Here is a 12,377-nt window from a genome sequence, read left to right as displayed (position 1 = left end):
CCTTTCTGCTCACCAAGTCTTTACATGTCAAAATCAGTCCTCCAGGCAGACCCAGGTGAAGCAGAGAGGAGCAGAGAGGAGGAAACCTCTGTGTGCTGGGCCCCTCACCCACCGCTCAAGTGCTCACTAGGCAAAGATCAGGTCCAGGTGCAGATCTGGGCTCTGGGGTTCAGCTCTTAACAAATCAGATGGAGGCTTTGCTGGCAGGAGCCCAGGCTGCTTCTCTTCACCTCCTCGGCCTGTGAGGGGGATCCATTCGTGGTGACACTATCCCTCCAGGGTGGCACATGAGCAAGGGCATCTCCTTGAGATGAGGTAGGGAGCAGCAGTAGCTTGAGATGAGTTGTGCAGGACACAACTCAGGTGTGTCCTGTTTCCGCTGGGAATGACCAGTGGGCAGAGGTGTCTGTCCAGCCCTGGCCCTGCAGGAGGTCTCAGGGCTGGCTGGGCCCCTGGATACAGTTTCATCCACATCCCAGCACTTCTCAGGGCCTATGGTTTTTGTGTAATCTTAACCCCCTAGACCTTGGGGGCACCTAGTTGGGGGTTAACCCTCTCTCCTGGCACAGCCTGGCTGCCATGTGACATTGATGAGCACGCTCTAGGGCACAGGAGCTGATGGTGTCAGTGGCATTCGGAAATATCTGTAGGGTCTTTGCTCTTCTGCAGATGCCACCTGTCCAGAGACAAGTGTGATGGGGCCCGGGGGATCAAGGCGCTGAGATGGTGCCAGCAAAATCTCAGGGCTGGCAGGTGTGAGTGGATGTCATGGCTTGAACCAGCTGGAAAGCAGAGCTGCCTCTGGATCTGTATACAGCCTCTTAACGAGCAATAATGCATTCACCGTCTCCCGGGAGATGACAGGACTCCCCCTGGGCTCAGGACTCACAGACATTCTCAGGTGGCACCTTCCACACTTAGAGATTAAACTTTCCTCCAGGTGTGGCCCCCACCACCGCTCCTTTAGCGACATTCATTCTGTGTGTCAGTCAAGGAGCAGGTGGGTCCAAAAGTGGCTGATGCAGAGCGGGGTGACAGACACACCTGCTGTGGGGGCCAGGTCCACCTTGCCTCCAGCTGCTGGCAGGTCCCCTCGTGTCATCAAGTATCATTTTTTTCTTAGAGTAGCCTGGCGAGCGCCCCCAAGGCCTCGTGTGAGTGAGGTGGTCTGTGCCTGTGTGTGCGACTTGTGGGTGGGACCATGCAGCCTGGGTTACCTGGTGGAGGCCGCCCTCCGCTTTTGTCCTCCTGAAGGTGATGACGTCCAGCCTCCGGGAGATCAAGTGGAAGAGGAATTGATTTCCCTGTCACCATTTTATGTCTTGTTTGAAATGTGCAGAGTGGTCCTTTTGGGGGGTGGGAGGAGAAGCTTTCCCTTGCTCCCGGTGTGGCTCCTCAGCTGTCTGTGTACCTGTGGTTTCTTAGCGATATGACGAGCCTGCCAGCCCCCGACAGCATCAACTTGCAGGAGGATCCGCTCAGAGCCCTGACCGTGTTCAAAAAGAAACTCACTTCTCTCTGTACGTTGTAAATGAGTCCTTTCTGAGGGGAATGTAATAAAGGAGGTAACTCATCCTCAGCAAAAGTAGAGACTTGCCACCTCCAGGGGCCTACCACCAGGGCCCCTTCAGCACAGGCTGGTGTGGTGATGGCTCAGGTTCTACAGCACAAGTGTGAGCCCCACCCGAGGAGCTCTCTCAGGCCAGTCCAAGCCATTGTGTGCAATCACCGGGCACTTCACAGGCGTGAGGGTGTCCTGGAGTTGGTGATGGCAGAGCTTGCAGCCTGGCCAAGCGCACCAGCCCTCCCTGCTGCCAGCTAACTGTGGACTCGGGCCTGACTCTGCTCTGGCCTTTTCCTGCCAACCCCTGGCACCTCCTTTGGCCAGCAGTTCCACTCTGGTTGCTGGAAGCATCAGCTCTGGGAAGTGGCAGAGTGTGGTAGAAGGACCCCTAAACTGGGAGGTTGGTTCCTGGGTTCTCTGCCCAGGTACCCCTTCAGGGCTGTGTTCCCATTCTGCATGGGCCTCAGTTTCTCATACCGAATGGGAGTGGACCAGAGTCAGCGCTTCCCGGATAGATGAGGAGACATAGGGCTTGCAGGCTGCTTTTACCTAAATTTCTAAATCTTAGCAAAGCTAAAGGGAAAGCCAAACACCATTCCTTTACATTAACTGGAGCAACTCAGAGCTGTGACCTTGGATCTTGATCCACCTGAGACACACCAATTGGGTGCATGGTGGGATAGCAACATTCTGAGTTCAGAGGGGCCAAGGAACCCAGCTCCTCCAGAAACAGAGAAGACTTCCCTGGGGGAAGACGCAACTGGGCCTGAAGGAGGACTTGGAGCTGGCAGGTGGAGCCGGGAAGAGCCCCAGCTCTCCAGGGTGTCCTGCGCGGCCCTGAGCCCGGCAGGTGGGTGAGCATGTGCCGTGGGCGGAGGGGCAGTGTGACACGGCGTGCCAGGTAGGCGGGGCTCTCAGGCATGTCAGAGGTTGGGACTCATTTTCGGGGGCAGCCACTGAAGGTTTTCACCTGGATATGATGGTTGCTGTCTTAGGGTCACAAGCCTGGTGCTTTTTGATTGAGTCTTGATACTGAAATTCTATCTTTGCAAACACCAAACGTGGGCTCCCAAAACACTGTAAGGCAGCTAAGCCAGGGCCAGAGGTGGAGCCACCACACTGAGCTCGCCCACCAGCTCCGTGACAGCCTCTGCTGGTCCAGCTTCTCTGATCACCCCCTGAAATGACACACCTGCACAGTAGGACAAAAGCGGTGACTCTGTCCTCTGTAGACATTACCCGAGAGAGTGACTGTGGACAGTTTGTCGGGAGAGATTGTTCTGAAAGTGGGGCCCCTGGAAGGGAACAGAGAAAGAAGGGTTTGAAAGGGAGACTGATGTCAGATTGAGGATGAAAGACTGGGAAACAGCAGCTCCGCTGTGCTCCTCCGCTCAGAACCTTTTAGGAGGCTTCTGCTTCACATCCAGCTGGGGTTGTGGAGATGACTGAGTCTCGGAGAGCTTACACTTAAGTCTGAGGTGGCCTCTGCAGCGTGTTCCAGGTTCTCTGGGCCTGTGAGTACAGGTGGGAACTTGTGACGAGGCCCCCCCCTTTGGAAAACACCTGTCTCATGCTCTGCCAGCCCTGACTTGTGGCTCCACATGAGACCCCGTAGGACACTCTGTTCTGGGAGCTGCCTGGGTGGTAGCCTGCACAGGGGTATGGAACCCTGGGTTTGAATCCTCACTCCCCCTCCAAGTTGCTGTGTGGCCCTGGCTATTGGCTGCCCCCCTTTGAACAGCTTCCATTTTCTTCTCTGTGAAATGGATGACATGGAAATACCTGGTCTCTCGGCACTCACTGGCTGGTGGTGGGGGCTCAATGATGGGGGTGGGCAGGGGCACTTGTGAGCACAGGCACAGGCCTGGAGATCTCTGGGAGGGGGTGTCCAACCGGCGACTGTGCACAGGTGCGTGACCCTGCCCACCTCCAACCCCGCAGATATACCCTCTGCTCCCGGGGACGTCGACCATCATGATCCATGACCTGTGCCTGGCCTTCCCAGCCCCTGCAAAGGCAAATGTTTTCATCTCAGATATCCAGGAGCTGTACGTTCGCGTGGTTGACAAGGTCAGTGCCGGCTTCCTCACAGGGCTCCCTCCACTGACTTGCAGAAACCGGGAAAGTGATGATAGTGGGAGATATTCTTCTTGAGCCCTTTGCCTTTTCTCCTGGTTTGTGAATCCCTCCAGCTCCTGCCCCAGTTGCTGTGTGCCTCAGCTGGCAGAGTTCTCACCTCTGTCAGAGGATGCAGAGCAGCAGAGCACCATCTGAGGTTGTGCTTCTCCATCCCGGTTGGTGATCTCAGCTCCAAATCCCACCTGAAGTTGTCTCCAAATAGGGCCTGACTTGGGAATTCTGTCCCCTAGCTCCTGAGGCTTTCTCACCAACCAGCACACACCTCACTGAACAAGAATTTATAGTGTGGAGGGTTTGGATTCTTGGAAATCTCAGTGGCAAGTAAAACTCACAAATGCCAAATGCTATTGCAAAATTTGTAATAGATATAGTAGAATAAATAGGTAACGTTATTCTCTGGTATCTGAAGCAGCTGAAGCTGGCTTTCAGGCATTTGCTGTCCATGTGCTATTTCCCCAGGCAGGTGAATGGTACCCACTGAAGCTGGGCTCCTACCCTCCCCGCTCAGGGGGCACTGGGAGTGTATCTCTCCCGAGGTGCCCAGTCAGTGAGAGACTTTCTGGGTCGTGAAACTAGCAAACAGGCTCTATAGTCTTCAAAAAGGATTTATATGCATTTCAAAGAGGGGCAAAAGAGACTATGTACATTTCAAAGAGGGAAACTGGATTTCTAAAATAAGTGCTCTAAGAATAAGGTTAGGTGGGGAATTTCTTCCCTTATTTTCAACTGAAAAGTTAAACCTTTCTTCAGATTGGTATGGCTGGCATGTGACATACTAGCTCAGGCTGCCGGTCCTGTGTATAGTAAGCACTGAGCTGATTTTCCTTTGTTGCTCCATCAGCCACGTGGTGGTCAGCGCACCTGAGCCATCCTTGCTCCCAGGTTTGAGGTTGGTGGTACTTTCCCCAGAAAGCCTAGGGTGCCACAGGTGGTAGAGCCCCATATCTCTGTCCCCAACACTGTAGGTGGAGATTGGGAAGACAGTCAAGGCCTATGTCCGGGTGCTGGACCTCCACAAGAAGCCTTTCCTGGCCAAATACTTTGCCTTCATGGACTTGAAGCTCCGAGCCGCCTCCCAGATCGTCACATTGGTGTGAGTTTTCCCAGGGGTAGGAGGGAGGCATCTTGGGGACAGGTCCGACTTGTCTATCTTTGGGGGAGACGTCCCAACCTTCCCCTCTGTTCTAGGGCCCTGGACGAGGCCCTGGACAACTACACTGCCACCTTCCGTGTCCACGGTGTGAGCATTGGCCAGACCAGTCTCACTGCGACCGTGACTGATAAAGCTGGACAGAGGATCAACTCAGCCCCGCAGCAGATCGAGGTAAAGCTGTTTCTCTTCACACCACCAGGGTCTGCTCAGTCCCTTGTCACAGCCAGGGTGGGGCAGCATGTCTTTTTGTGGAAGTTTAGGGTGCCAGGAACAGTCAGGAAGCTGCCACTGCTGTGGAGAGACCCTATTCAGTCTGTGCTTGGTGGTGTCCTCTGACTACAGGGGAGCCTTCATTAGCCCCAGAGTCTGGGGGGTGGGGGGCGATAAACATAGGTGCATGATGTGACATGGAGAAGGGAGTGACTTGTCACGTCCAGGGAGTAGCAAACATTTTTTCTTGCCAGAAAGCCATGAGTAGGTAGAGGCTGCAGTCAGTTTGGGCTCAGCGTGGAAGCACTTCAGTGGCCCCTGGACTTAGCACAGGCCCTTAGGAGCCCCAGAGCGAACAGTCCTGCAGGAGGCAAGCTCTGTGGTCTCTGACAGCTCAGTGTGTGACCTGGGCTGTCTCATGGCATTAGGTTGTGATGGCAGCCCCATGGGGCAAGGCAGCTGTGGCCAAGAAATCATATCAAGCTCATCTTTTAGGACAGCATCAAGCCGGCTCCTGCCAGCATCCTCTCAGGATCTGGGTGCCACTGGGCCTGGTGGGCATATGTCTTCTGAAGCCAGTGGATGTGGTCGGTGCCTCTAGATGGCGCTGCACCTCTGCCTGTTAGTAGCCGGCCCTGCGCAGATTGACCTGCACGCCAGGAGCAGCCCCTGAGCCCAGCGACCAACGCATTCGCTCACCCTGCCAGCTCCCCTAGGCCCCTGCCCATCAGGGAGGACGGGGATGCAGAAGAAGGCACTGGGGCTCTGCCCTGCTGCAGAAAGGGAGGCTTCCCTGTTCCTGCCCCACAGCTTCTCCTTCCTCGTTGGAAAAGATGTGAGGGCCTTGAGGTCAGGCGGTTTGTCAGTAGACATCTGGAGAAATCTGGAGAAAGAGGCAACCTTCTAAAGAGGAGTGGGGAAATCTCGGTGGCAAGGGGCTCTGAACCCAGACACACTGCAGAATCCCGTTAGAGCAGCTTGCAGGCCGCCACCTGGCCCTGCAGGTTGGGGTGGGCTGGAGAATGTGCATTTCTGACAGTGGGGTGAGATCCTGTGGGGGCCACTCCATCCCTCTTCACAGAGGAAGGAAGGGTAAGATGTTCGTGTGAACTACATCTTAATTCTCTCATCTCCCCACATCCAGGTCTTTCCCCCATTTAGATTGATACCCAGGAAGGTGGTGCTGATTATCGGGGCCACTATGCAGGTAGGTGCCAAAGCCGCACCCTCCCCCTCTGCGTCCTGCCCCTGCCCTGGCTGATACCGGCAGCCTGCCTTGGGGGTCGGGAGAGGCGAAGGTGGAGTGCACCCCTGCCCACTGAAGACAAAGGGGGGCTGACAGGCACTGCCTTTTCTCCCCACTGCAGATCACCTCTGAAGGCGGCCCCCAGCCTCAGTCCAACATCCTCTTCTCCATCAGCAACGAGAGCGTGGCGGTGGTGAACGGGTCGGGACTGGTGCAGGGCCTCGCTGTCGGCAATGGCACCGTGTCGGGGGTGGTGCAGGCCGTGGATGCTGAGACCGGCAAGCTCGTTATTGTGTCTCAGGTAGGGGTGGAGATGGCACTCCCGTCAGCCCTGGGCCTTGGAGTGAGGAGCTCCACTTGCTGGGTTTGGGCTCTGTTCCACGTCCCTGAAGGTCCTGCTTCTGCTCTGTCACTCTGCCCAGGGCAGCCCTGCCAACCTGGGACCACCTGGACCCCAAGATTTCTCTTCTCTAAACTGAGTCTCTCCAGCTGCTCTGTCAGGAACAGGTTCTCCCACCCCTGCTGGAAGTGATGTACCGCTCCCCTGAGTGCAGAGCACCTAGAAATTGTGTCAGGGACTTGCTCCTTGCACCGTGGGCACGGCCCCTGCAGACTCCCCCCTCCGAGGCTGACTTCCATCCAACATTGGGCTCCTCAGTTTACCCCTTCTTCCAGCACTTTCAGTGTCTCAGCAAGTATCCCAGTTAAGCTACAAAGTCTTTAACTTCTGACTTCATAAAGACAAGGGAGCACTGGTCCTCTGGCATATGGCAGGGTTCAGATCGACATCCTAGGGAGTACAATCAGGAGCTCAGGAGGCCTGGCTTTGTTTTTTCTCTGAAAAAAGGATTGGGGCTCAGTAACTGGCTCTTTTTTCTCCTCATGGGACCCATGTGGCTAAAATAGCCCTGGCTGGGAATTTGGCCAGGGAAGCATAGTCATAAGTTTCCCTCTGGACTTTGTTCTTCTTTGTGGTCTGACTTTGCTTGGGCCACCTCCTCTTTCTGTGTTCCCTCCACCGCACCCCACAGTAAGACCTTTTGGGGAAGGTGCTGAGGAAAAGCCCTGGTGGCCCTTGGCAGATGGAGAGGCTGCACCATCAGCTTCTTCTAAAAAGCATCTCCTCAGAGCCAGTACCCAGGGCTCAGGCCAGGCCCACATGTCCACAATGGGAGTGTGATTCTGGTCAGAAGTGCCCAGTTGCATTTCCCCAAACCAGGTCATACAATGAGAACCCAAGGCCAAGGGGTGGTCCAGGATTGGCAGGAGGCAACTAAGCGTGAAAAGGACCAAGGAAGAGAGGGTATGGGTGCATAGTGAGTACCTGTTATGGGTCAGGTGTTAAGCCAGGTCACAGGCACAGGTGGTGGCTCCACTGGGAACATTTAAAAAGGCCTTTAGGGTTTTAGTAGCCTGGGTTCAGCTTGACTAAGTAGCACTACATAGAAGCCAACAGAGTTAGACTTTGGTCAGATCAATAGGAGTATAGAATTCAAAATGAAGGAGGGCATAAGGTCTTCTCTAATCACACTCTTTCTGATTCTTGCATTTGTCTATGCTCAGTTAGAGAGTGAGACTAGATTTGGGGCTGGGAAGGTCTAGGGAACTCTCTTGTGATGACTGCTGGCCTAGACAACAGTCCCTCATCCCTGACCTCAAATCCATACAGTGCTGATCTGGAACATGTGGATTTAGATAAGTCTACAGGTAGAAGACCAGGCAATGCCCCCCCAGAAGAGGCAGTGGCCAGGTCCATGTAGGCTGGCAAGCCTTCCATAGGCCAGGACCTTGGGACCTTGGGAAGAGAAGCATTGAGCTAGATATCTAGTGGACACCTTATAGCCATGTGATGCTGGCTGACCTTGGCAGGAGCTGCTTTTGCTGGAGGGATCCTTTCCAAAATACCTATCCCTAGCATGAGCCCCTGCCCCCAGCCAACCTGAGCCCCAAAACCCTTTTCTAGGATCTTGTGGAGGTGGAGGTACTGCTTCTCCAGGCAGTGAGGATCCGTGCCCCCATCACACGGATGAGGACAGGGACCCAGGTAGGTGGGAACCTCTCTAGCACCTCCTATCTATGCTCTCTGAGCAGCCTCTTGGTGGGTTTTGGGCTCTGAGTTCTCAGTTCAGGATGAGCATTGGTGAGCCACTGCTAGCACATGCTCCCTTCATGTGGAACACTTCCACACCGCTTTCTGTGTGGGATGCAGCTTCAGGACCCAAAGGGAGCCTTCCCTGCATGTTCTGCTCCTGATTCTTGCTCACAATCATCATAACAACCCTGTGAGGCTGCTGCAAGTTGCATCTCCGTACTGCAGGGGAGGAAACCAACACGCAGGAAGCTTAAGCTTCTGCCCCAGCTCAAGTGGCTATTTAAGTGATGGACCTGTAAAGGGACTCGGGCTGCCTGGCCTGGAGTGTCTGGTGGCCTTTGGCCGCGTAGCCTCTGGGTGCGCCCAGCAGCCACTGGGAAACTACATCATGGAGGGCACAGTGCCTCCCTCCCACACTGTGACATGGGAGCGGGCCCCTGCCCCTGCTAACCTGAGAAAGAGAGAAGTAGCGGTAGGATGGTGAGGCGTGGTGAATTATACTGAAGGGGTTGGGGGGCTCCATCCTAGAGCTCTAAGGAGTCATTCCAGCATTAGAATCTTGGCCAAGTGGGACACGGCCCAAGGTTCAAGTAGAATGTCCCAAATCTGCCGTGCCCATCCCTGCAGAGGGAAGAACTGGGCATAGCTCCCATTGCATGGAGACAGGAGGTACCCAGCAGTGGACAAGCAGTGTCATACCCCTGGACTCCCGGGGGACCCTCCCAGGGTTGGGACTCCGCTGTATACAGGGTTTGGTTTCTCCCCCACAGATGCCGGTCTACATCACCGGAATCACTAACAACCAGAATCCTTTCTCCTTTGGCAATGCTGTGCCAGGCCTGACTTTCCACTGGTCTGTCACCAAGCGGGACATCCTAGACATTCAAGGGCGGCACCATGAGGTAACACCCCAGGCCAGGTTCTCACCCCATATGCACCCTCATACCCCATGGATCTGGGCCCATTCCTGCATTCTCTGCCCTACCCTCAATCACCCCCCCCCTCCCACCCCCACCCCTACTCCCACCCTCACCCTTTTTACTCAGCCCTGCTCTCATCCCGGGCCACAGCTCACGGCTCCTTCTCAGAGGATCCTTTGCATGCTAAGCGCACTCATAGCCGCTGCAAAGGGTGTAGTAGGTGCCCTCCTAGAGAAAGCAGCAAAAAATGACAGCCTGCAGGAAAGCCACAAACGCTTCAGAACATGAATTTGGCTTGCCCCAAGGTGGTAACTTCTGACCTCTATGTTGATACCTTGCATCAAGAGTGGTTTCCAGGCTTTTCTTGGAAGCTAACCTCCCCTCCCCTTATGCCTGCATAGGGGCACTCTGGCCCCTCTTCACACCGCAGACCTGGAGGTGCTATAGAAGACTCACTGAACTCCTCTTTATGTGAACTGGAGCCAGGATGTGGGAAGGGACTCCCCAGCTAGCCAGTGGGGAAGTGGGACTGGGTGCCAGGCCTTGTGACTCAAGGCCATCATCCCTGCCTTGGTCACGCAGGACTTAATGGGTTGTTGGATCTGAAAGGTTTCTCTTTGCCTCCCCTATGGACAGTAGAGATGGGGGCCTACCGAGGGGCCAGGCATGAGGATGGGTTTTCCTGAAGGCTGCCTGATAAATCCCGCCCCCCATGCCACTGGTGGGGCCAGGGTCCTGTTGCCTGTGCCAAGGCCTCCCCAGGTGGCTCCCATGGTGCCTGGGTGGTGTGGCTCCACCACAGAGGGCTCTGCAGGGGATCATACTGAGCCTAGCGTCCCTTTGGTGAGTCACTGCCCACTTCCACAAGCTGCAGGCTCTGAGGACTCCGGCTTTGAGAGCACTGGCTCGTGTGGGTGGGCCGGCATTTCCCAAATGCACCATGAATCTGGCAAAACATAGCGTGGGGTATCTGTTAACATGGCCCTGGCGTTTGCAGGCCAGGACCAGGGTGGGAAGGCAGCAGCCTTTGAGAACTCCTAGGCAGCTGTTGGGGTGTGAAGGCTGGTATGTCTGGGGTCTAGTCTGCCTTTGCCTTTTGGGGGACAGGGGACCCTGGGCCTCTCCTTAAAAGCATTTGGTATCTGTCCCAGGCATCGATCCAGCTACCATCACAGTACAACTTTGCCATGAACGTGCACGGTCGGGTGAAAGGCCGGACCGGGCTGAGGGTGGTGGTCAAGGCTCTGGACCCCACAGCTGGGCAGCTGCTTGGCCTCGCCAAAGAACTCTCTGATGAGATCCAAATCCAGGTAAAGGACAGGTGGGCAGGAGCCATGTGTGAGAGGAGGCGCAAGTGCTGGCTCTGTACCTCCCTTCTCTCAGGAGCCACTTGGGCATATATGGATTTTTCCACCGCCCCAAGACTAGAGGTGGGGGCCCCGGCCCTGGCTTGGGAACTCTCGGTATTTGTGAGGAGATAGATCACTGTGGTGAGCATGGTGGGGCTTGAGGTCGGGGCATGTAAGGTATAGGGTCAGCCCTTGCCTTCAGGGCACCACTTCCCAACAAGGGCGTGGAACGGTATCTCTCATCTGGGCCCCTTGGCTCCCACTGCTGGAGAAAAGGATACCTAGATGTGCTTCCAACGCATCACAGGAAATAAAACGTCCTCTGTTGCAGGTATTTGAAAAGCTGGTGCTGCTGAACCCTGAAATAGAAGCTGAACAAATATTAATGTCACCCAACTCGTTTCTAAAGCTGCAGACAAACAGGTATGCAACATGCTGTTGGCTGCAGCAGGGTTGTGAAGCTGCACGGCATCGACAGCTCATTTGTTGGGGCTGGCAAGAGTCAGCATGGGTACTGCAAGGGAGCTGCGCGGCTGTCTTGGGGTTGCACATGAATGTGTGTAGCCCTACATTCCTCCTGCTCACCGTGCTGTTCCCTGTTCATCTACATCTCCCCGCGAGCCCCCTTCCCGTATCTTAGAAACCTGCGAGTGTCCGCTGCTGACATCCAGTACTTTAATGGGAGAATGGTACCAACTTGGAAGGATTCCATTTTTCATGTGTCTTGAAGACTTGCTGTCCAGTGTGCCCCACCACCAGCCAGCAGGCACTGCATGGTGCCACCGGGCAGCCCATGCACTGCAAATCATGGCCCCTCCCAGACCCACACCCCAGCAAGCTCCCAGGCCACAGGGACACGCATTAACATCAGGGAGGCTGGTTTTGAAGCCAGTCTGCAAACAGGTCTTGGGTGGCAGAAACTTGCATGTAAACTGCATTTGCAGCATGGCGGCCGTGAGCATGTGCAACTTCCAGGAAACACAAACACACACAAACAGCCACACGGCCCTCATTCCAGCAAGTGTCTAAATGCCAGCTCTGGGCACAAGGATGCGGGACACCTGGTGCTCTTGGGGAGTCTGCAGGGTAAGAGGAGGGTGGCACGAGAGGGGCTATTTTAAAACAAGGAATGATATTTGAGTCATAGGCTAAGACAGGCCTTCCACATGAGGATGGAGGGAGGTGCGGCATGGAGGCGATGCTTGAGCTTAGTCTTGAAGGATGTGTAGGAGTTCTGCAGGACAAGGGGAGATTGATGATGCAGGGTAGGGGGGAGGGTTTGAGACAGAGACAGTGACATTTGCTTCAAGTCATCTGAGGAAGGTCCCTAGGGCTCAGGACAAAGAGGGACCTGAAGGGGCTAGCCCTGCGGGCCGGCGACCTTTCTTCTGTGTCTTTGTGAGATGAACAGGTACATCAGGGGCCATGGAGTAAGTCCTGCGCCTCTTGTCTTGGACCCAGCGCGTAACATAAGTGGTTTGATAAGCCCAATCGTGCTCTGTTAGCAGGCCCTGGAAGTGGGACAGGGCAGGATGCCTGCTTGCCCTTCACAGTGGAGGAGACTGAGGCCCAGAGGTGAGGCATCCTGTGCCCCAGCTGTCTGCCGGATGGGGGCCGCCTTGGGGTTCTTCTGACTCAAAGCCCCACCACTTCTCACCTCACAAGGCAGCCTCATCTCAGCTAATTGAAAGCAGTTTGCCTCTC

At 55.3% G+C, this 12,377-nt stretch overlaps 1 protein-coding gene across 1 annotated transcript in view; it reads left to right on the top strand.

Annotated features, from left to right (window-relative positions):
- NUP210 (nucleoporin 210) overlaps positions 1–12,377 on the top strand; it is a gene marked incomplete at both ends in the record, with an annotated part of 86,580 nt that overhangs the window by 62,212 nt on the left and 11,991 nt on the right. Inside the window, 9 exons of the mRNA XM_084247518.1 lie at positions 3,506–3,634; positions 4,669–4,796; positions 4,892–5,027; positions 6,211–6,273; positions 6,434–6,613; positions 8,276–8,356; positions 9,175–9,306; positions 10,476–10,634; positions 11,005–11,096. Of these exons, the coding sequence (XP_084103644.1) occupies positions 3,506–3,634; positions 4,669–4,796; positions 4,892–5,027; positions 6,211–6,273; positions 6,434–6,613; positions 8,276–8,356; positions 9,175–9,306; positions 10,476–10,634; positions 11,005–11,096 (1,100 nt within the window). The remainder of the gene's footprint in view (positions 1–3,505; positions 3,635–4,668; positions 4,797–4,891; positions 5,028–6,210; positions 6,274–6,433; positions 6,614–8,275; positions 8,357–9,174; positions 9,307–10,475; positions 10,635–11,004; positions 11,097–12,377) is intronic.

This window comes from Talpa europaea (assembly GCF_964194135.1).
Source record: "Talpa europaea genome assembly, chromosome: 11".
Lineage (NCBI taxonomy): Eukaryota > Metazoa > Chordata > Mammalia > Eulipotyphla > Talpidae > Talpa > Talpa europaea.
The sequence above is the reverse complement of the archived record's forward strand: the minus strand, read 5'-3'. Positions and strand labels throughout refer to the sequence as shown.